Source organism: Durio zibethinus, chromosome 6 (genome assembly GCF_047325235.1).
Source record: "Durio zibethinus cultivar Kanyao isolate XHJ-2024 chromosome 6, ASM4732523v1, whole genome shotgun sequence".
NCBI lineage: Eukaryota > Viridiplantae > Streptophyta > Magnoliopsida > Malvales > Malvaceae > Durio > Durio zibethinus.
The window spans coordinates 31973356-31997770 of NC_143167.1; the positions used below are offsets into that span (position 1 = coordinate 31973356).

The 24415-nt window shown below is 31.3% G+C and overlaps 3 protein-coding genes and 1 pseudogene across 9 annotated transcripts; 2 read left to right on the forward strand and 2 right to left on the reverse strand.

Moving 5' to 3' along the window:
- Window positions 1-694: 694 nt before the first annotated feature.
- LOC111286549 (protein SAWADEE HOMEODOMAIN HOMOLOG 2-like) lies at window positions 695-3939 on the reverse strand. Of its 3 annotated transcripts, none has more exons than XM_022876568.2 (9): window positions 3691-3939; window positions 2991-3076; window positions 2832-2877; window positions 2560-2698; window positions 1900-1981; window positions 1731-1782; window positions 1335-1478; window positions 1123-1242; window positions 695-993 (listed from the first exon to the last, which is right to left on the reverse strand). In XM_022876568.2, the coding sequence occupies exons 1-9, from the start codon at window positions 3751-3753 to the stop codon at window positions 940-942; spliced, it is 786 nt and encodes a 261-aa protein (XP_022732303.2). In that variant the 5' UTR covers window positions 3754-3939; the 3' UTR covers window positions 695-939. The 3 variants fall into 3 exon arrangements, with proteins under 3 accessions (XP_022732303.2, XP_022732302.2, XP_089619084.1); XM_022876567.2 differs by having other exon boundaries at window positions 2832-2904; window positions 3691-3889; XM_089762958.1 differs by lacking the exons at window positions 2832-2877; window positions 2991-3076 and having other exon boundaries at window positions 3691-3889.
- A 6181-nt stretch (window positions 3940-10120) lies between these two features.
- On the forward strand, window positions 10121-15178 carry LOC111286547 (NADP-dependent malic enzyme-like). 3 transcript variants are annotated; one of them, XM_089762957.1, is made up of 19 exons: window positions 10121-10166; window positions 10539-10720; window positions 11322-11517; window positions 11687-11838; window positions 11931-12036; window positions 12148-12213; window positions 12434-12529; window positions 12642-12713; window positions 12800-12883; window positions 12993-13091; window positions 13281-13328; window positions 13414-13467; window positions 13581-13679; window positions 13803-13892; window positions 13970-14047; window positions 14183-14257; window positions 14354-14444; window positions 14609-14737; window positions 14859-15178. In XM_089762957.1, exons 2-19 carry the CDS (start codon window positions 10596-10598, stop codon window positions 14945-14947), a joined length of 1749 nt encoding a protein of 582 aa, XP_089619083.1. In that variant the 5' UTR covers window positions 10121-10166; window positions 10539-10595; the 3' UTR covers window positions 14948-15178. The 3 variants fall into 3 exon arrangements, with proteins under 3 accessions (XP_089619083.1, XP_022732297.2, XP_089619081.1); XM_022876562.2 differs by lacking the exon at window positions 10121-10166 and having other exon boundaries at window positions 10184-10720; XM_089762955.1 differs by lacking the exon at window positions 10121-10166 and having other exon boundaries at window positions 10463-10720; window positions 11301-11517.
- Window positions 15179-15288: 110 nt separating this feature from the next.
- LOC111286548 (ATP-dependent protease La (LON) domain protein) lies at window positions 15289-19919 on the reverse strand. Of its 3 annotated transcripts, XM_022876564.2 has the most exons (10): window positions 19639-19919; window positions 19291-19358; window positions 19121-19198; window positions 18632-18744; window positions 18454-18519; window positions 17886-17987; window positions 17251-17779; window positions 16545-16750; window positions 16218-16381; window positions 15289-15591 (listed from the first exon to the last, which is right to left on the reverse strand). In XM_022876564.2, exons 1-10 carry the CDS (start codon window positions 19755-19757, stop codon window positions 15456-15458), a joined length of 1581 nt encoding a protein of 526 aa, XP_022732299.1. In that variant the 5' UTR covers window positions 19758-19919; the 3' UTR covers window positions 15289-15455. The 3 variants fall into 3 exon arrangements, with proteins under 3 accessions (XP_022732299.1, XP_022732300.1, XP_022732301.1); XM_022876565.2 differs by lacking the exon at window positions 18454-18519; XM_022876566.2 differs by lacking the exon at window positions 16218-16381 and having other exon boundaries at window positions 15365-15591.
- Window positions 19821-22130, forward strand: LOC149518581 (uncharacterized; annotated as a pseudogene).
- The last annotated feature ends 2285 nt before the right edge of the window (window positions 22131-24415 follow it).

The following is a 24415-nucleotide window of genomic DNA, read 5'->3' on the forward strand; positions in this document are numbered from 1 at the left end:
GGAAGGAAGTTATTTTTAAAATTTCTCATTGCTAAATGTTAATATTTATGTAAGTATTTTAAAAAAATTAATTTATTTATATAAATATTTTTAAAAAATTAATTTATAGAAAATGATGAGATAAAAAATTAATTATAAAAATCATTATGATATTAAAGATAAAAAATATGTAAAAATAAAATATGTAATGTGCATATCATTATATTTGTAAAACGATATAGATATTATTAATAATGTAAAAAATAAAAAATATATTAGTTTAATAAAGAGATATTTATTTATTTATTATTTTTAGTTTTGTAATTAATGATGGGCAGTAAATGCATGGAAGATTTGAAGAAATTTTGAAAAACTACTAGGTTTTGAACTTTTCTCTTACTCTTACCCAAATAAATAAATTCATTTTTAAGGTTTCGAAAACCGTAAGCGAAATGAAATCACTTTTCCAAATGCTCCATCCAAACACATCCTAAAAATATTCCATGCAGACTCCCTAAATTAGATCATAGCATTAATGCGATGAAAATCTTGTTATGAATTGAATATTATAAGTAGCGAAGCTGCAGCAACCGGCATTAAGGTTGAGATATTCTAGCATGAGCAGGTTAGGCAACTGGGTGGCATCTGAATCCTTTCGAATCTAATCGGTTATTGTATTTGCGATTATCACACAGGAAGGAATTTTATGAAGAAATTTGTGGTTGGAGTTATTATCCATGTTATAATTCCAAAAAAATAAAAACTACTTAAGTTGTACCAAATGTACAAACAATGCTTCTTGGTCATATTTTCCCAGATGGTTCAATAATGACTTCAGAGACGATTACAGATTTGCATATTTGTAATTCTCTTCTCGTTCAGAAAATCACAATAAACCAACCCATCCAGAGAAAAATGCAAATTTGTGATTGGAAGATATGCTCAGAAGCATTGTGCAAACTATCTGATTTTTTGGCCTGGAATATAACATAGTCTCCTCAAGCGAACACTCTCCTGGCAAAAAAGAAAAAAACAAGAAGGTAGAAAGATTAGTGCAGGCAGCTTCAAAGGAAATAATTTTCTTGCACATGCAATGGAACTATTATAAATTAAAAAGAGTAAACAGCAGGATGCAATGCTTGCCTCAGAGTTGTCATGATCATATCGGATCAAAAACAGACACCTGCAACCTCTTATGTCATGTGTTTTCCTTTCAATCTCTATGACATGAGCATCATAGTAGATTGATTGGTCTCTTCTTTCCTAAAATCAAGCCAGAAAAAAGTAAATTTAAGTAAAAAAATGTTGGAAGATTATTAGAGAAATTTAAGAACAATAAGTGCATCCATGGTTACCTGCAAGCATAATACAAGATCTCCAATGGCCAACTTATTACATTCGGAATGTTCAAATGGGATGGATCGCTCTCGTACTGCCTTTTTTACATTAACCCATTCATCCTCCTCAGCTCCAAATCCAACAAATCTAACACGAACTTCCTTTAACAAACAATATATTTTGTCAGATGATTTATAAAATAAATACTCATAAGTTAGAATACAACAAAATCTTTTTTTAACAACTTTACGTGGTTTCAACCTAACATGAATCCATTTGTGGTCATGGCCTACATATCAGTTAGACTCCATCATGCCACAAGATGTTTAACAACAACTATGACTACTTTAATATTAGCTAAGGATAAGCATCAGTCTATACAGTGAATGCAGTAGTATGAGTTAGGTACTTACAGCTTCACCCGAACTGAGAAATCGGTGAGTGAGAAACATATCAACATCATACCTGCACACCAAAATCAACTTAGTCCAATATTAGCAGATTTAAGTTACAAGATTTCCCATGACATAATAGAAAAGCCCGGATGATTGCTATTGAATTAATTTAGATTAATGTGCTTACCATGCTCCATCTTTAGATGATTTTGCCTCGAACTCTAGTTCTGATAGATTAGGGACCTTTTCTCCCACTTGTGAAACCACTCCTAAAGAGAGGGAAAAATATTAGCAATGGAAAAACATACTTTTCTCCAGAACATGAAAGGGATGATTCAGTTCTATAATTCATTTTTATGTCATGGTTTCTAGATCGCAAAGCAAAGGCAGACATTAACAAGAAACATGTGAAAAATTTCTGCACCAGTAGAATAGAAACAGAGAGTCAATATGAACACTAGTGAACTCATATATTGAGTTAGCCACTATAATTCTATAATAGTAAAAATTTTACTTTATAAATAAAAGAAAATAACTTGGGTAATGAAGGCCACTCCACTTCTTCTGCCCTGTTGCTCAAAGAGATACAAAGGTGCAATTTTGTGATTATGATAGTTACACAGGCAAAGCCAATTAAAAATAAATCTTCAGGTTGTTTGAACAATTAGGTTATATAACATTATGTGCAAAAACAAAAGTCTGGAGCCATATCCTCAATGCTTATAGAGCTTTCATGTTTCCAAAATGGAGCAGCAAATTGAACTAAAACAGTTTTACAACAACTGGATATCTGAAACTTTCACAATTTTCAACATTTCTTTTTTCAAATTCATAAAAAGACACACACCTTTAAGAATCTCAGAACTTTGATGTCCATTGTTTAGAGGGCAAGTTTCAGGGATTCTGGACTCATTTTTGGATGTAGCAGTCAAGGAAGGAACTTTGAATGTGCTTTCTTGCTGCCTAGCTACAAACCAGCTTTGTACCTAAGAAACAACAAGGAAATATGAGAGATCCTGAACTGTTAAAATATAAAAATAAGCAAAATTGAAGGAAAATAGAAGAAACAATAAGAGAAGTAATGCAGAAAATGAAAGAAAGAGTAGAGTAAAGAAAGACCTCAGTCCATTTAACAATAGGTTTGCCAGCACGACCTGAGGATGAACTGCAAAGACAACATGCGTCTTCCAAGCTAATTCATTTGGTTAATTAAAGGGGGCAAAAATGGAGTGGGAGAGAGAAAAAGAACCATGGAGTTATACATGAAACGCAACTAACCTAAAACTTCTTGCAATTTTTTTACATAACTCCTTGCTCTGCAGCTGCTCTCTTGATTCAATTAACAATTTCTCCATCTTATCAATCTGTACATAAAGAGGTAACAAAAGAGGCAAATATATGTTTAATAACCCCATAACATTATAGCATTGAGGAAACCACAAACTTGAGGCATCTCAACAGTTAATACAGAAATTTAGCATAAGGATCACATTGATTCGCCTATAGCAAAGGTTAGAATCAACAACATTCAAACATAGTGCACAATGCACATATTACAATGTCAAACCAATAAAGATCCTAACATGAATGCATGTGTGCCAAACATCACACAACGAATCAAAACTATCACATACAAAAACCAGAATCAAGACGAGCTCTAACTCCAAAGTAGAATACATTAAGAAACATAGGAACTTTTCGATACTGAAAAATGTGAATAAATGAAAAGATCTCATAACACCATTTGTTTTAAACCATACAATTTGGAGCTCAATTTCTCAACTATTCATTCATAAAACGAAACTACTACTGCTAATAGCTCATCAATACTACCTGATAAAATTCTCAAAAAAAAAAAAAAAATGAATAAAAGAAAAAGGTAACAGCTAACACTAAACAGTCGTTAACAATTGGAGAAACGAGTAAATACCCAGTTAAAGAAATGTCATTTAAAAGAGAAAAGAAAGAGTTTTTTCACCTCAGCTTTTGTAAATCCAGAGAAGACCGGTCTCTGTCTCTGTCTTGGGCGCAGACGATCCATCAAACACGCCAAAAATATATATATTTAAAAAAAAAAAAAAAAGGTAGAATCTTTAAACTTTTCCCTCTATAAAAGGGTTGGGGCTATTGGGAAACGATTTGGGAATGGGGATTAAGGAAGCTCTAAATTTATATAATTCGAAAAACCCTAAAGTCTTGAAGTTTCACTTTTCAGAGGCTGTGTTGTACAGAAAGAGAATGCCAGTTTTAGCGCCTTTTGAAGTTTTGGATTCAATTTTTTTATTAATCCCGTTTCTTTTTTCTTTATTTTCTTCTCCTTTAGGCTTTAGAAAGGCTCAAGACTTTGGAGCGTAACAGACTAAATTAAACACTAGAACAGGAAGAGGAGCATTGGTTTGCAGCGTTAAATCGAATCAAATATAGAATTCCGAAAATTCTCGTCTGTCATAACAATTTTTGTGAATATATCCGTCAGTTGAGTTCAATGTGTTTGAGTCTTGGGCCGCTATTAACCTTTATTGGACAGTTCTAGGAAAAACTAGAAGTGGGTTCATGTCTGTGACATTGACATGGGCACTGGCCATTGGGCACAGTCCATGTGAAAAGTAAGGATAGTGCTTCTGCCTTTAATACGGGCCTTTTCATGAGTATTTTTATTATTGTGTTGTTGTCCAATCCAATCATGTGTTTTTTTATTAGTGTACGAGGAAAAACTAGGAAGTCCTGGAAGCATCTTATTCCTAAAATAGGAGAGTAATTTAATCTAATTGTGAAACAGTTAATCAGCAAAATTGTTTGTATAGATGATAATGTGATAAATCTTTTAGTTTTTTGAAGTGCATTTGTCAGTAGGATTAGAGGTGAATAATTGATCGATTTGATCAGCTTGATTTGAAAAAATTAATAATTAAATTAATTATTTTTATTTAATAAATAATTAAATCGATTGAAAATATTTAAATAATCGATTGTAACTAAATTAACTAAAATCAGTTCGGTTTGATTGGTTCAATTAAATAACTGAATATTTTATTATTTTTTATTATAAATAATTATTTAATTACAAATTTAATTTAATAAAACTCAAATTCAAATATCATTCAAATTAAATTATTAAAGAATTTCATAATTTCAATAATATTTTACAAGGAAAAATCAAATACAATTACTCATTTCAATTTTTTTACTTTTATTTATTAAAAAGTTAATTAATTTGATCGGTACGATTATTAATTTAAAAAATAAAAAATCTACCAAATTATAAAATTTAACTGATTTAAAAAATTAATTATAATTAAAATCAAATAAATCAAATTGAATTAATCGAATTCACTCAATTTCAATCGATTTAGTCAATTTAAATAAACTTTTACTAATTCATAAGTATGATAAAGGTTCTTAGTAATTTTGGAGAAGGATGCTCATCTATTTTATAAAAAAAAAAAAAATTAAAAAAGCATCGGAATTAAAATTTAGAGATAACGTTCTGATAAACAATTTTATAATTGTGTAAGAAGTAAGGTGATGAAAACAAAGAAGAAAGCTCTGAGTGATAATAAAATTAATCTACCTTTTATCTTTTTAATTTGCAACTTTTATATTCGGAGACATAATTGTATAATTCGAATTAGCTGTGATGCATATCTATTTTTTTCACTCACGTGTAAGGTTTGATAAGAACACGTGACATTCCTTAAAACTTGTCTGTATCACTTTCCCCTTACGTTTTGAACTTTATACAAAAGTATTAGGCCTAATATAAGTTTAGAAGATTGAACTTTGAGTTTGCCTATTGTTTTTTAAAATTAGCAGAGGCAAATGTTTTCTTTTAACTTCATTGCATACAACAAACTAAGCTAGGTTTTTCTTGGCATCATACTACTTTCACATTTAATCTTCAAATTTTAAATACTGATACGTTATAGGGATTAGCATACAAAACAAGTGGGATAAGTAAATGCATGCCCGATTACCTAACAAGTAGTGGGCAGTGGCAAGACCATACCTAACAATTATGTGGAATGGTTGGCACCTATCTCAGCTCCATAAAAACACACCTTTCATTCGTGTCTCTCATGACAAGACAGGAATCTGTTTTGTCCAGATTGACGTAGTAAAATACTACTATGTTTTACTGTTGCATGAGCTTCATATTTCAGTTTTACTCTATTTGTAAAACTGCCATCAATCTTTAATTTGTCCCTTTCTCCCTGTCTACTGTTCTATTTGAGGCTCATCGTGTTTTTCATAATTTAAAAAAATATATATTTTACACGTTCAACTCATTTAATTTATCTAAAAATGGAAAATATTTTCTTAGATGGCCGGTTACTTTTTTTATTTTTAAAAGGGTAAATTTTTTTTTTCCAAATTAAATATTGCTAATTAGGTCTATTTTGTATTGCGGAAAAGTCTCTTATTTGCTTCTTTAGAAGACTGACTTTAGTCTCGCATCGGAAGGGCATTGGTTAGGAGACATAAATGCGTGCATTTTTTGAATTTGTAGACAATTAACCTCTGAGCCAGTGCGGTGAGGTTGCCATGAAAGCACGATTTCAAAGCTTCTTTTATTTACAGTATTGAATCTTCAGGTCGTCAAGATTTTTCACACATAGATACATGCTTTGAACTTCCCAATAATATAATTGAGGTCAACGAATGAACAATAAATACATGGAAACTAGTAGCTACTGTTCATATTTTAAAGAAAAATACATACACCATATTTTAAAAAATAAAATAATATTTGATCTGGTAGCGGTCTCGTTCAATCAAGATTTTAATTTATGTTGTTATTATTAGCTAAAAATTGTCCAAAGACAAATGGATGATTATAATAAGTTAGGCAGTTGAACACTGTTCTTAGCATTAAAAAAGGAAGAAAACTTCAAAGAAAGTGGGAATACAAAGAGGGTTTTTTTATTGAAAAAAAAAAGTTAAAATGTGTCATAAGTTTATATATTTTTTAATTTTTAAAAATTTAACCTCTATAGTATTATTTAAAGAAATTTAGTTATTGTAATATTATTTTTAAAAAAATAAATTTTTATACATTATTAATAATTGAATTAAAATATTTAAAAAATACTATTACAATGATTAAATTATTTTAACAAATGTTAAAAGGATTAAAGTTTTAAAAATTGAAAAGTACAGAAACCTATAATATATTTTGACAAAAAAAATCAAATATTCATATATATAATTTGCATGGCATGTGGAAGGTCGACGTTGTTTACTTGATCAAACGAGTACTTGACTTCCTCTTGCACCCCTGCAAGGCTCCAATATTGAACGTTGAACAAGGACATGCAATATATTTCAAAGTCTTCCTGGTCCTACGAAAAGCAAACAATTAAAGAATCAGTTAAAGATGAAATGTTTTAACATTAATTGGCTACACCTCTTTGTTATTCTGTTCAATATAAGTGAATTTGAGTGACAAAATTTAAAAATTTGAGATAGTTTACAAACTACTACTTCAATTTAAAAAAAAAATAATAAAAATATTATTTATATAATGAGGAAATATATTTATACGTATATAGATATAGATATAGATATAGATATATGTGTGTGTGTGTATATATATATATATATATATATATATATATATAGATATAGTAGAAAAAATAGCTTTGAAAATGTGTGAATGGAGGAGGAAATAGGGCTTATGATTTGTTGTGTTGATAGTTTAAAATGTGATATATATGAGTAAAAATATCATTTATATATAATTTAAAATAGATTATTTATGTTATTAAAATAATTGATCTAAGTGTTGGAGTTGACCGAATTATTTAGGCTTATTAAGAGTTCTTCTAATAGATCAAATAATTTTAAAAATAAAAAAAAGCCATTTTGAGTTTTTTTATTTTAGAATATTACCAAAATTTATTTTTATTCTAAATAAATATATTTGAACAAAAAATAATGATCCAAATAAACATATCTGAATAAGAAAATATGAATGTTTAAATAAAATTTATTTAAATATAAAAATACGATTATATTGAATATTATAACTTTTTAAATTGATTTGATTGGTAATTATTTATTATTATAAATAGATATTTTTGTCGAATTAATTTTACTACTTTTAATTTAAATTTTTTTTAAATTTTATTATATTCTATAAATATAATTACTTTTAAAATAATATTTTTTCTTTCTTATTAATTATGTTTTCTTAAATTTTCTAACACGTGGGGCACCTGAGGAAATGGTTGCACTAGTCGGTCAGATCAAAAGTCCGCAATTTTTCTTTGCAATAGAAAGAGACCAGGTCTTCCTTACATTGCACCAAACACAACAAAATTAGAAGTGGTGGGTCAAAAATATCTGTACAAATATCAGAAGAGTTCCAGCTTCACCGGTCACCACCTGCCTCACCAGCAACAATATTACACTGACCAACCAACCAAAGCAGATGAAAAGTCAGACCCATGGAAGAAAATATGAAGAAACATGAAAAAAAAAAAAAAAAGGAAATTAATTTGACATTAACAATAAAAAATTTGATCTCGATAAGATTGACATGTAAGCTCCTTGTAGGTATTATATCACTGAATTTTACGTTACAAAACTTGTCTAGACTGTGAAGAAAGAAATACATGGTTAATAATGTTAGAACAAAGAAATAGAGTATATATAAAATATTTTATATATTTTTTTAGAATATATTAAAAAAATAAAATATTTGACAATTATTTAATTTAATTTATGAAATTAAAAAATTACATTAATAATATATAAAAACTAATTCATATATATTAATAAATATTACTGTACAGAAATGTAACTTTACAATGTTGATCGAGTCCATGTCATGTGATCAATGCTTTTGAAAATTGATGATCGACAAACACTGGAATTTGCATAATTAATAAGAGTAAATAAAATGAAGAAAATTTGATGACAAGGCACGCAATAACCAGACAACTTTGTGCTATAATAATTTCACGTGGAAAAGGGGAAAAGGTTACTTCTGAAAGCAAACAAATTACTTAATTTATGATTTTGCTTCTTTTTTTTTTTCAGTCCATTATTTTTTATGATCATAAATTGTAATCTTTGAAGCAATTTTGAGAGTTTTGCTATTTAGATCTAACAAAGGCACCAGTTTATTGAAATTTGGACAGTGAATTTTATTAAAATCTAAACTTATAAAAATAAATAAATTAATTAATTAAAAGAAAACGAGTAAATTTGTCTGTTATCTGTTTGTTAATTAGATCCATGGATCAAATTTGCATTTAGCGGAGGATTGAGATAAAAATTTTTAAGTGAAAACTGGAATTAAAAGGATTATATTTGATGTATTATTAATATATAAATATTATAAATTATTAATAAATTATATAATAGTATCTTTTAAAATTTAGTTTTAAAATTTTAAAAATAAAATATATATTATTAAGTAACTAATTTAAAATTAATTGATTAAAAGTGGATGGGTTCAATTTAAATATAAAATTATAAAAATTAAATGTGAGATAATATCATTTTAATAAATCTATGTCACTTGTAGATAGAGGTAAAAGAAACTTATTACATAATATATTTGAAAAAGACAATAAAAAAAATTTTGATTTTAATATCATGTTAAGTATCCAACCTAAAACTAATTAACTATAAGTGAAGATACTCAATTTAAATATAAAATTATAAAAAATTAAATATAAGATAACATTACATTAATACATATAAAATATTATTATTTGATTTATTAATAGTGTATAACATACATATATATATATATAATATCAAATATAAAATATGAATTCAAATCTAAATATTCTTTAATTGATAAAAATTTAATTTTAATTTTAAAGTAATAAAATATTAATATGATTAATGAATACTTTTAAAAAACAGAAAAAAAAAAAGGCAATATCAGGTAGAAGTTAAAATCGTCAAAAAAGTTATTGAACTAAAATTTTATAATTATTATAATTTTATTATTTTTACAATTAATTAAAATGTTTACTTTTATTAATTAAGTTATTGTTAAAAAATATTTATTTTTTTTAAATCAAAAGTTTAATTGAATTAAAATAAATGTTTAAGATTTAATTTGATGAAAATAAATATCTAAAAATTTAATTAAATAAAAATAAAAATATTAAATTTTAATGAATTTAAAATAAAAAATTGATGACTTAATTAATTATAATTAATATAAAAATTTTAAATAATTATTAAATTTTTAATTGAAGATTTTTTTACCCTTTTCCCCGAGCAGAACAACGGAATAGGCTTTCTCAAAGCAGTAATGAATTAGAATTACCGTTTCTCTCTCTCAAAACGCGGGAACCAAACAGAAAAGGAAAGAGAAAACTTTCACTCTCTCTCTAGAAAAACGCGGCGAATAATTGCGTTTCATAGCAGTCAGTCGTTTCCACGTTCCTCTCCTTTCTTCCTAACAGCATGCTTTCATTGAAAAGACTTTTGGTAATGCCTGCCTTGGTATCATCATTTGTTCATTCTTATTCATTTATTTATTTAATTGTTCCCACATTGCAAGTTTGTTTATGACTTCGACATTTTTTTTTTTAATTTAAAAATATTTGTCCTAAGATCTTCTTTTTAAACATCCATTTCTCAACGTGGTCCATAGCAGCTTACTTTTTATTCTCTTTGACATTGCCAAGCTTTGATTTTCAAGTTGCCTCAAACAATATTTTTGGGTTTTCCTTTGCATTTACTTTGCCTATAAAAAAGGGTTGGTTTTTATTTTCTGAACCATAGAGACAAAAGTTTGTTTTTCTCTGCCCTGTTTTTCTGTTCTGTTTTTTTCTTTCCCAAGTTTTCTTGGTTTTGCAGAGACCGGTCTTGGGTGGAGAAGAAAGAAAATCTTGGTCGTTATAATTACAGAGAACAATGATGAACGGTGGTGATTTGGTGAATAACAAGTCCACTGTCGCTGGTGGTGTTGAGGATATGTACGGTGAGGATAGTGCCACGTTGGATCAGCCTGTCACTCCTTGGACTGTCTCGGTTGCTAGGTGATTTACTCAGATTTCTGCACCAATGCCAATATTATCTTCCTTCAATTTTCTGTTTTTGTTTTATACTATAGTATATATGTTTAGATTTTTGGATCCATTAAAGTTTAAACTACTAGTAATAATTCTTGTTCATACATTTTAGATCTGAAAAGTATAAAGATCATACCTTTGTTTATCTTTGCAAATAAAGTTTCTGTTGGTAATATATAATGATAAAAGTTAAATCTTCTATCATATGACCAATATAAAATATATTTGTCATGGTTGTTGTCGTTTACATACTTACGCAATGCCACAATAGAAAATTTTGCTTTTTTGTGATTATTCATTTTGTGTCGACTAATTTCAATGATGATATAAACATTTTTGGGTTTTTAATGATGGGGAAACTGAAACCTGCAAACAAAGTGGTTATGTTGTAACATAAACAGAAAAGCTACTGCTATTATTCTTGCCTTTATATACACTTGTTCTTTTCACTAGCTTTTAAGTGTCTCGATTGATTTGAAGTTTCCAAATTTAGAGAAAAAATGGTGATGATTTGAAATTTTTTTGGTTCTCTCTCAACTCAAGTTAGATCTTGTTGTTCTTGTTACAGTGGGTATTCCTTGATGCGGGACCCACGTCACAACAAAGGGCTTGCCTTCACTGAGAATGAGAGAGATGCACACTACCTGCGAGGCCTTCTTCCTCCTGTTGTTCTCAGTCAGGAGCTTCAGGAGAAGAAGCTGATGCATAACCTTCGCCAATATAAAGTTCCTTTGCAACGATACATGGCCATGATGGATCTTCAGGTACTTGTTCATGTGTTTGCATTCTCCACGTTGATAGTCGATCCAAGTGATTTTAAACCCTTTTTTTCAGTTCTGGCACTTTTAGTTGAATCCTTTTTGGATCTCATTGGCTAATGATATGACATCTATTGACAAATTAACTTTTCTGATGGTCTATTGCATTTTACAGGAGAGGAATGAGCGACTTTTCTACAAGCTTCTCGTTGACAATGTGGAGGAACTGCTTCCAGTTGTGTACACTCCAACAGTAGGTGAGGCTTGCCAAAAATATGGGAGCATTTTCAGGCGCCCTCAGGGTCTTTACATCAGCTTGAAAGAGAAGTATGTGTTTGGTTGTGTTCTTTGTATGTATTCCTTCTATCCCTTTATGTCTTGCTGTCGCATAACATTAACTAAGCGTCACAATCTATCAGGGGGAAGATTCTTGAAGTACTGAAAAACTGGCCTGAGAGAAGTGTTCAAGTTATTGTTGTCACTGATGGTGAGAGAATTTTGGGTCTTGGAGATCTTGGTTGCCAGGTAATGTGATATTTGTATTGAAGCTGTGAGCTGAAACTATGATCATCTCTCTCTCTCTCTCTCTCTCACTTACACCAACTTAATGATTTTTAATAATATGTTTGTTTTCAGGGAATGGGTATACCAGTAGGAAAACTTTCTCTGTATACAGCTCTGGGAGGAGTCCGTCCCTCAGCGGTAAGCATTACTAAAACCATTTTGTTTCTTGATTGATTTCTTTTTTTTCCCCAATAGGTGACTTTGTAGTCAAAATTTGGGTTACAATAATGCCACAGTAGCCTCCCAACATATATGATGCTGATTCAAAGGCTTTCTGCAGCTTACCAAACAGTGTAAATTATTTCCTAAATCAGATAATTGGCATATAATTGTTTACAACCTTCATTTGATTTTGCAGTGCTTGCCTATAACTATTGATGTTGGGACAAACAATGAGAAGTTGTTAAATGATGAGTTTTACACTGGGCTCAGGCAAAGGAGGGCAACTGGACAGGTTTAGTGATTTTCCTTTGCTTCTTCTATATTTCCATCCAGTCATAATTTGTTATGCCGTAAATGTATTTACTTATCTGAAATACTGAATTACATCGATTTCTATGGTGTAGGAATATGCTGAACTTCTTCATGAGTTCATGTCAGCAGTTAAGCAGAATTATGGAGAGAAAGTCCTAATACAGGTAATCATCAGTTCACGTTCATTTTAGGCCTTTACTTCTGGATTTTTACATGCTCTGTTTACTGATAAGCTAAGCCTGATTCTCAGTTTGAAGATTTTGCAAACCACAATGCATTTGAGCTGTTGGCAAGATACAGTTCTACTCATCTCGTTTTCAACGACGATATACAGGTAATACACTCTAACTAGATTCTCCTCTTCTTTTTTCCTTCATGGTGGTAACATTATTTTAGTTGTGAGAAATATTCTTTCTTACGTAGCAACTCTTCCATAATGGCAGGGTACAGCATCTGTGGTGCTGGCTGGGCTTCTTGCAGCCCTGAGATTACTTGGTGGAACTCTCTCGGACCATAAGTTCTTGTTCCTGGGTGCTGGAGAGGTAATGCTTAATAGGGAAACTGAATTTTTCTGGACAACACTTCTAATTAGCCTGTTTAGATTTCATCAATTCTTAGCAATATTTTTCTTTATATCACTTAATCTCCCCCCACTATTTTTACTTATAAAGAGAGAAAACCTATTATACATGTTTAACGTCTTAATTGTGTTTCTTTTTCGGTGTTGACAGGCCGGAACTGGCATAGCTGAGCTCATAGCTCTTGAAATGTCGAAGCAGGTAACAAGTTCATTCACTTTTTTTATCCTAAATATTTGTTTCCTCATAAAAGGTTTATGGCTAAACATGTACGGTTTCTTGACAGGCCGGAAATCCAATTGAAGAGAACCGCAAGAAGATTTGGCTTGTAGACTCAAGGGTACTGTGAATCTCATCTGAACATCTTGTAAAAAAGATGGTAGCTCTTCTTTTTAAAATTGGCATATTTTTATCTATCCCTTCTCACCGTGATGAGTTCAAATTGTGTGGCAGGGATTGATTGTTGACTCTCGCAAGGAGTCACTTCAACACTTCAAGAAACCTTGGGCTCATAAGCACGAACCTGTCAAGGAACTCGTAGATGCTGTCAAGGTATGTCACTTATCTTGAATTATTCATCCAGATTCAAAACACAATTGTTTCATATATATATATATATATATATATATATTTTTTTTTTTTTCTTTCCTTCTCACCTTTGTCTTGATTAATCAGGCAATCAAGCCAACTGTCCTTATTGGAACATCCGGAGTGGGAAAACAATTCACAAAGGAGGTTGTTGAGGCCATGGCATCCTTCAATAAGGTTCTTTTAACTCTGTATGCATGTCGATATCATTCCAACTGAAGAGTTGTATACTAATCCTGATGACTGACTTGCAGAAACCTCTTATCATGGCTCTATCCAACCCAACCTCGCAAGCTGAATGTACAGCAGAAGAAGCATATACATGGAGTGAGGTATATGACATGCAATTCTCTTTATGTTCTTTAAGATGAGATGTCTTGTAGCATGGAATTTTGTACAGATTAAAGTAAATTAGTCTTAAAACTCTTTCTGTAATCTTTAACTTTTTTCCCAATTTTCTTCTGCAGGGTCGTGCAATCTTTGCCAGTGGAAGCCCATTTGACTCCTTTGAATATGATGGCAAAGTCTTCGTGCCTGGCCAGGTTCTATCTGTACCTCACGTATCTTTTTGAGTTTGAAATTTACTTGCACCCGGATTTTCTTATACTATTTGTTACTCCTTGTTTGATGTAATTCAGGCAAACAATGCTTACATTTTCCCTGGGTTTGGTTTGGGTGTGATCATTTCTGGTGCAATTCGTGTACATGATGACATGCTTTTGGCAGCCTGTAAGTGCACCAAGCCACCAAAAAGCTGGCCTCACTCAAAATGCCTCATGAAAATCCTTATATAAAACGCCTTTTTTCCTGATTTACTAACCGTTTGGTTATTTTTCTACCCATGGAAATGGTGAGCAATTGGACCTAACTGCTTTCTTTTTTTCCCGTGACAGCGGAAGCTTTGGCTTCACAAGTGTCTGAGGAACACTACGAAAAGGGAATGATTTACCCACCGTTCTCAAATATCAGAAAGATATCAGCCAATATTGCTGCTAAGGTTGCTGCCAAGGCATATGAACTTGGTGAGTTCCTGTCTGAAACCTGATGCACGTCCATGTCATGTCCCTTTCCTTTTATAATGTGTTAAGCTCTTAAACTCACTGTCCTCCATATTCAGCTATTTACTTTCTTTGATTGTTCTAGGTCTGGCTTCTCACCTTCCTCAGCCTGAGGATCTCGTCAAGTATGCGGAGAGCTGCATGTACAGCCCAGTCTACAGAACCTTCCGTTGAAATTAAAGGCTTGAAGCAGAGTCCTATGTTTTACTTGTCTGCGATTTGCAGCCACAGCCTCACTGTTTTATGTTCTCCCAATTTCCTTTATTGTTTGTTTATGCCTCGGTTTTCTGATTTTTCTAGTTCCTGTAATTGAGATTAATAGCATGACTGTTAGGACCTATTGATTTCTCTAATCTTGTAATTGAGGTTAATGCCAAATTGAATCCAACTCAGCTTTATATTCAACCGATCTGCTTGACAATACAACAAAATAATTGGGAAAACGCTAGAATAGCGACTCTATAACCAGATCAACTTAGGCTCTTGCAATCACATGGACTATGGCTTTAGTTAGATTGCTAAAAATAGCAGCATGAACGCTGATCTTTTCATTGATGAAGGCTACATGTCATAAGAGATAGTGCTCCAAAGTTATATACACAATATAAGCTCTAATAGTCGGGTCACATATTAACTAGAGAAATGATTTAGAGCGTACTTGAGAACATATGGTTTTTAAGTTTTAACGCATTTCATCAGTAACTTGACAACTCCTTATACCCCAGAAAGATTTAGGCTTCAACTTGTCATTTGTAGCAGTAAAAAGCCACCCCATATGGTTTTCACAAGATGCACAATTTATGATTGTCCACGCATACCTGTAGAAAGAAGCAATTAAGTTAATCATGGTTATATAAATATATGGCCAAAAAAAGGAATTACGAGAACAATCACAAGTTAATATTGCAATTCATGGAGATGTCAACAGACTTTGCATATTGATTTATACCCAATTTACTAGTTTACAGCCTCCCAACTATTAAGTTCCACCAACTACCATATACACCAACACAAATTTGTCGAAAGGGAGTAAATGTTCGTTTGTCAACCGTTCGTGTACAATCACAGATACGGACTTGCAATAATGCAATGAAAATCATGAAAGCCAGAACTGAATCACTTTGCTCTTGCCAACTACATCAACATGGTATCTTTCCTGCCCTATCCTCTTTAAAATATCTTGTTACTCTTCATTACCAGTTACTAACCAAAGCTATGGATTGCTTTCCCAGCTAGAATTTAAATAAAAGTCAATTATCCTATAAGGAAACTTTATCACTGCCATCAAAAGAACATTGAAAATCTGAACCTCCCCTATTAACCCCAAGGCAAAATGATATGACAATCCACTATGAGATGAAAAGGTGTCAACTATCCATGCTATTTAGTGTAACATGATTAGCATCATACTAGCCCTTGAGAAAGAGAGAGTTTAAGAACATACCCAGGAAACCAGCTGTACTCTTTATCCGGCAAGCCTATGAGTGCTAAGCCATTTGCTTTACAAAAAGTCATTACCTCATGCACAGTGCCATATGCGTTAACATAAGCACCCAGAGGACCATCACTAGACATCACCAACATATCACTGCGCCTAGCAATTACAGTCTGAAGAAAAAAAACTAAGACAATGGAATAAAAATTGGCAAAGACATAGCCCATAGGGCTGCATGTTTGAGCATTAAGAACAGAAGAAAGCATGCAAATATATGATGCAGGTATTCTCACACACATATACACACAAGAGAGAGTATAGTAGTCGTAGTAGTACCTGACATATCCTACATTGAATACGATCAAGTCTTTCAAGTAACTCAATTTCCCGGCGCAGTCTACATGAAATGACATCAATTTCCAGAAGCTCCTGCCTTGTGGGTTCAGAGATGGGAATTTTACTTGCAATATAAAAAGATAAAAGATCAGGCTTCTTCACAAAGCCATCCATGCTAGGCTTCCCAACAATTTGTTTCCACAAATCTGCAAATATAGCAATACAAAACATTTAACATTGTTTAGATTTGAAAACAAGACCGGGCCAAAAGGAAACAACTACATAAGCAGAAATTTTAGCAGACATGAAGAGAATCTTTGCTAATAATGCCTATGTATGTCTGTGCATATAAAGTATTTTTTTATTCCTTTTTCAAATGTATCACAAAAAAAAAAAAAAGAAAAAGAAAAGAAACTCTCATTGCAAGCACACAAAGTATGATAGAAAACGGGAACATCAGTGCTCCAAACAAATGACCAAAATGAGTTGTCTTAAATTAAATTCTGAAAATCCGCATGTTCCAGGAACCATATGTAATTTCTTCCACAAAAATTCTTTGTAACTGTCAAACCTTCAACTAAATACCAGACAAGAACAAACAATATGCTCATGAATCACTAACATAGAAAAATCTTTAAAATAAACAAAGTGAATGAGGTGGCTGCAAAGGAGCATAGGGAAACGACTAAAATCAAAGTTGGGATACCTGCTGCCTTTTGAGCAAGACAATATGAGTCATACATTTGATATACCCAATAGGGCCAGAATGCTCTTGAAACTGTACGTGAAGGATGAGACCTTGGTCGTGACACTTTGCGAGCCATGGATTTGGTCCCAATTCCCAAGCCAGCATTTCTGATTTGTTTTTCATGGTTAGAAGGTGATGAGAGTATGAAGCTAGAGTCATTTAGACATGGACTTTCTGATTGGTCATCTGACTCAGACAATTTATCGTCATCATTACTACTTAATGACTCATCCGTCCTATCAGACTCATAAGAAGAACCAATTGCAGCTTGATGAATTCTCCTTTCTGTTTGAGAAAGTTCACTCTCAAAGCTTTCCTCTGAATTTGCTTCTGAATCATTTTCCTCATTCCCACCTCCAAGTGATGAAGCATTTAAAGATGGCATCTGTTGACTTCGCAGATTACTTAATGGTGCCAATTTTGCATATGCATCTCGCGGGGTTCTAAATGGCACATCTTCTTCAATAATTTGAATCTCTCCACAAGGCTTAAAAGATGAGAGTTTATAGCAAATGAGCATTCTATCATATAGGCACTAACAATAAAGACATTTAAGAATATTTTCCAAAAAAAAAGAAAAAGATTTTGCTTACTGCTCCTTCCACATCAATCCAACGGCGTCTCAAATGAAACCGCTGTTGACCACGAGTAACCACATTAATTGTACCATCCTCTACCGGACGATATTGTCGAATCTGCAAACAAGAATTAATGCACTTAAGTATTATAAAACAACTGTACTCAAGCTTAAAATCATTATCAAATTGGAGTGGAACTTAAAATGTGCTCACAAGGGTACACCACAACACATACAGACATACTTTAACCATATAATTTTCTCTGGTCCAATAAAACAAGTTTATCAAGCAGAATTCAATTTGACAATGCATATTCGTTGGCAATAGCATTTTTCCTCACCTACTTATATACACCTATAACTGAACATGTCACACTGCATTTTTTCAAATCTTGAATAACCTTTTTCTTTGTGTATGTGTCTGGTGTGTGCCAAAAGGAGGCATTTTAGGCAGGCGTTTCCCTCAAACATGTAACAACTCTTACGCAATACTATAAGTTGTTAGAAATAAAATGTCACAAAACGCAAGTTAAATGCCTATCAGCAAGCAACAATATAAAAACAGCAAGTTTCAGCAAGTATACCTCTGCAGTTGTCCCTATTTTTGCTAGCCTTAATGGTCCATTATCAGAGTCTCTATAAACACGGACCTGGAAGAAAGTTCAACTATTGTTTCACTATCCAAGAAAAAGATCAAGAAGAAAGAAATCACATATGCAAAAAAAAGTGAAAAAGAGAAGATATGATGGAGAGTTCACCTACCACACCCATGGTGTATGGAGCATCAGCCTGGTTCATTGCTCTGTTAACTGCAGCTATAAATCTGGGTTGAATAACTCTAAGAGGGAGTGTTGCCTCTGGGAACAGGACTACCCCTGGTACATATTAAACAAAAGGGTTTAAATTCTTCAATCTGTTAATACAAAAAGAGGAAGATTATCAACCATAATAATATGAAAGCATGTGATTCAAAAACAAACCATTAAAGACTGGTTATAGAGCTCAAAAGCTATAATACATGCCTCAAACTTATGTACAACTTTTCTGAAGCCATTCTATCACGGTTGCACATCAATCAAAATCCATTAAAAAAGTTAAACATCTAATGTTCCTAAAATTTTCTAATTTTACGAATCAACCACACCAAGAATTTTGATAAATCAATACCTCCAGAACCACAATTTTTGAACATGTGCAATCAGAACTGTGCCAAGCAGTGTAGACCAAAATAAACAGCATATGAATAAATACCTTCAAGATAGAACAATGGGATGTTCAAGATAGCACCACCTTCCCAAAAAGCAGATCTGTGGCGCGTATCATCAACCTCTGCCATATGCATTTAATGAAGTAAAACTCAAAACTGTTTATACAAGACTGACCATAAACTTTGTTATGATAAATAGAGAGTACATCATTACCGCCGAGATATGAATGTAGGGAAGTCAAATTGGTATTGAAGGTAAAGTCTTCAGTTGAAGCAACGCCACTACAATATGAACAACAAAATTAGAAACCAATAGTAAACCCTAGCAATCGAACTGAAATATATCATAAAACTGTTTAATTTAATTTAAACAAAAAAACAATCAGGTGAGTTTCAGAAAGAGTTCAATCTGCAATATTAATAAATTTAAAATTTTCTTAAACCCTAAATTCAACTAAAACGCAGCGATAAAACGACGATAAATTCCAAATGCAACTGTACAAACGAATCAAATTGTGGAAAAAAAAAAGGAAAGAAATTTCTATAAGCTTGCAGTAGTTACTTAGTATCACGATCGTCATCGGATGATTCGAGAAAACCTTCGACTTCTTCGATCTGTAACTCTTCTTGATCGAGCTCCAGAATCTGTTCGATCTGTCGCCTCTCTACTTCGTCTTCCATCTTCTTCTTTCAAGTCTTGTAATAGCTTTCTTTTTTTCTTTCTTTTTTAGGGTTTTTTTGGAAATGAAGAGATCTATGATTTATGAACGTTTATGCTGTCACCGCGCCATTGTAAACATCCCCGCCCCACGCCGAACTTTTCCTTCAGGAAATTTGTTTGTTATCCCTTTTGTTCTCTTTTCCTCTCTTCTACAAAATTCTGTGGCCGAAACAAACTAAACCAGCCCATTAGAGCAAGCCCGTGATAAATCTGTACATCAGGAGTTCAATAAACGAAAGCTAACCATTGTAGACCGGTCGCCCGGTCCAATCCCATAAATTTTCTCAAGTCATATTCGGGGTGGCTATATTTAAAATAATAATAATAATAAAACGCATGAGCCTTTATATTTTTTGTAATTTCTTAGATAAAATTTTAATTATACATAATTAAACATTTAAAATATTATTTTTATCTAATTAAACCTTTAAAATACTATTTTTATTTAATTAAGACCTTAAATTACTATTTTGTTTTATTAAAATTTTATTTTTTAAACGATTTTTGTGATTTTCATGCAAAATATGAACTTAATTAAATAAAAACAATGCTTTAAGCATTCAATTGGATATAATAAATGGATAAAAGCTTATTTAAAAATTTTGATAAAATATAAGAATTTTTTTAGCATTTTAGCTTTATTATTAAATTCGATCTCATAAATATTAAAATATCATTTGATTTTACCGTTAATATTGTTGTAATTATTTAATTATGATAATGATTTTATCATTGATGATATTATATTATTATATTTGATATAATATTATAAATAACTGACGAATTGACATCATCATATTACATAAAAATATAAAACACTCACAACACTTTTATTATTAATAATAAGATTATTTAAAAAAAAAATAACAATTTTAACTTTTATTGAAAAAATAATTTATTAAATAAGAATTCATTGTTTTATATAGAAAATTTTAAGATAAGAATTCATCGTTCATATAGAAAATTATAAGATGTGAATTAATTCATTGTTTCTAATTAAGATATAAGGTCAAAATCAATTCTAATGAATTTAGTTTGATATGTTCACATTTAATTATTACATAAATTATGTAGAAACACATTTTTATAAATAGCACTTAGAGGATAAATTCGTTTTAATGATTTTAAAAATCACTTTTTCTATAATTTTTAAAATTTTTTTAATGGTATTTAAATCATCTCAATAGTAATCTAACCATTTTTAATAATTTAAAATTATTATTACATAATATTCTCAAGTTTCCACTGATTAGATTACAATTGATTTTAAAATAGAACCATATCACCTATAATAACTATAATAAACAGTTAACTAATAACAATTTAAGATTATGTAGAATCCATAAAAAATTTATATGAAACTTATATTTATAAATAGCGAACTTTTACACAAAATTTTATTTTAATTAAATAATTGTAATATTACAGTTAAAAAACTTGTAAGTAATATACTCCCTTTAAATAGAATACTTGTACGAAATCCTACTTAAAATCATTTATATTTATAAATAATATTGAAAATATCATACGAGAAATATACTCCATAATATTTTTTATTTTCTAATAACTTATAAGTTATATATATGAACATGTATTAGATTTTATTAAAATAAAAATAACAATACTAATTTTGATGATTTTTAGAAAAATATTCCATAATTGATAATCATCGTTAAAATGATTTTATTATTAATATGTTAATTACAATTACCAACATACTCAAAGAAACTAAATCACAACAGAACAATTTTCTTCTTTCACAAAAAAAAAAAAAAAAAATCAAATGCACGGAATCATAATTTTTATCTAAATAAATAATGTTTATAAGTAAATAGTATCATATACATGAACAGTACTATACGAATGAAAAACGACAAATTCTACCATCACTTGAATCTATTTTCACAGGATACATCAAATAAAAAAAAAAACCATGAAAAATATTGCAACACAAATTTTACGTGAAAATTCTTAAATCGGAGAAAAATCATAACTCACCAAACAAAATCTATTATGTGAAAATTTTAAAAGTAGTAAAAAAAAAAAAAAAGGGGTCGCGCAGTTCTCTCTCAATTTTTAATCCTTTCCAATTCTTCTCCTCGCCTCTCATCTTCAGTGTACTCTCGCCTTGTTTCATTGATGAAAACAGAATTTTGATCAATCTAACTTTTTGATTGGTTTTTGCATTAAAGCAGGTCTTGTGGTGGACTTGAAAGTAAATATTTGAAAAGACCTGGATCAGTTCGTCATAATCGTGTACCGGAGACAATGGCGCTGGTTTCCGTTTGCAGTGTCTTGCTCTTGCAGCCATCTGCTCTAGATATCTCAAGTAATCATCATTTCATAGTTCTATTTTTTATCTTATACTTAATGCTGTTGCATTGCTTGACAATGCATTGGCAAATGTAAGCCTGTTGTAATTGTTAAATTGAATTGTTGAAAAGCCAGAATGTTTTTGCTAGTCTAGAATAACTTTGCATACGGCTTGTTTGGAACCACACTAAAATTGAATTAATGAATTGTATAGTAAAATTTGCTCACAAATGATTTTATCAATTTTATAAAATCAACTGTTAGTTGGATTCCAAACTAACCAAATTATATATTTCAAATGACCTTAACTTTTTATTTATTTACTTTAATTCCAAACTAGATGATTACATCATCAATTCAAGTTAGCAGCTCCAAGCAAATCCTCAAATACCCAAATAAAAAAAAAAAAAAAAGTGAATTGATGTTACTAGCATATTAGTAGCAATGTAATTGTTTTCTTGATTTACTTGGTTATGTTGTTTACAATCAACTTGAATCACTGGGCTAAAAAAGGTGACGAATGAATGCAGAGTGTTCAGAGAATACTGCAGCGCTGAAAATGAAGGGTAAGTTTATTGTCCACGTTATTCTCCTTCCTTCCATTAATACCATGCAGACAGATCTTTATGTTTACGTCTGTTATAAATTTGCAAACCCTTTCTGAAGTGAATTCAATATCTTGATTTTATAGATGCATGTATTAGGACTTTTCAACAGGTCAAACAAGAGTATGCAATCTTGAGGAGAAAGCTCGAAGTTTACTTTCAGGTCTCACATTTTGCTGTATTCCATTATATGCACCGACACCAGCATGTTTATAACTTGTAATTATGCAAATATGTACTAACTTCTTTAGTAATTGCATTGTCTGGTTTTTATTCAGATGGTGAGACAGGCTACAGTTGCTCAAAAAGCATGAGGTGCATGCCCTGTCAGGTGCTGAATAGCCTTCACTAAAATTAGTTCATTGCTATGGAAACAAGGATATATGTTGTAAATGATGCAGAAGTAATTATGTATTGAATATCTAACTATATTATCAATATTAGTTACAATAGTATGGCACTTTATATTTCCTTGTGCTTTTGATCGAGTTGTTTCCCCTGCGCCCGCCCGAACTCTTTCCTTTTTTTGGTGGGTTGGCAGGGATATATACAGTGAGGCATCACAAACTTTATGGAAAGTTGACAGCCTTAGTGGCCTGATCTGAAGTTCCAAATTTAAGGTCTCCTAGGCGAAAGGTCAAGGTCTTCCCCGCACTTTGAAGTTGAAAGGAAATGAAGGGTTCATGTTGGAGTGATGCGGTGGTTTGTCAAATTCAACCATTCAAGTTCGCTCTATACTTTCAAGATTTGGATTTGGAGGTCTCGGGCTTTCGTTGTCGGAAAGATAGCCCCCAGATTTCCCAACTGAATCCATACACTTGATTCTATTATTGGTGGTGTATTTTTGGCAGGGCTCTGGAGAGAGGAGGGAAAATGAATAAAGAGAATAGAATAATGTATACCCAATCAACATTTAAAAGCTGTGCAAAAACAGAACCAGGCACAGCGTTTGTCTTGTGTCTGGTTTTGTGACTCATCAGGGTGTCTAGAAGACCAATCAAGTCATGATTTATCAGTAAACAAACAAACAAACAAACTACATGCATGCTTTCTTTAAAATCACCATCAAATCTCTTTTATAAACAGCAAAGAATTTTCTTCCTAAAAATCATAGTAGAAGATGATTAATGTAGCAGATGCAATCGATTTTACAGGTGCAAAATGAAGTGATTCCTCAGATTTTAAGCATACTTGATATAGTAGCTATGAATTAAGAAAGAGAATGATAGAAAAAGAAGAGATTTGGTTGGCTGGAAATTAGCAGGAGACAAACTTGCAATGATAATAACGATCAAGAAGTAAAGAGAAGAAAAGGGAGGAATAAAGCAAAAAAGGTCCAAAAAGGCTCCTCTTAAAGTGAAGTTGGGAATTATCAGGGCAGGCAGTGATCGATCATATCTCAATAATAAGTGGGATGTTAGGGCTCCACCACCATTTACAGATGGCGAGCTTAAAAGGGTTAGTTGTTCTGCTAATAATGATAACCAAGACTTTAGGTTTTTTTTTTTTTTTATTCTTCCAATATTCATTGAACGTTTCCATTGCCTACTTTGAAAAGAAGAAAAATACATATACTAACTTGAAAATAACTTCATTGTCCAAAATGCTAAACCCATCAAAACAAAGGTAGGCTTCTCCACCCATCCACGAAACGCGGATTTCAGAAAGCATGCTTGAAAGAGTTTTAATGGAGTCAACAA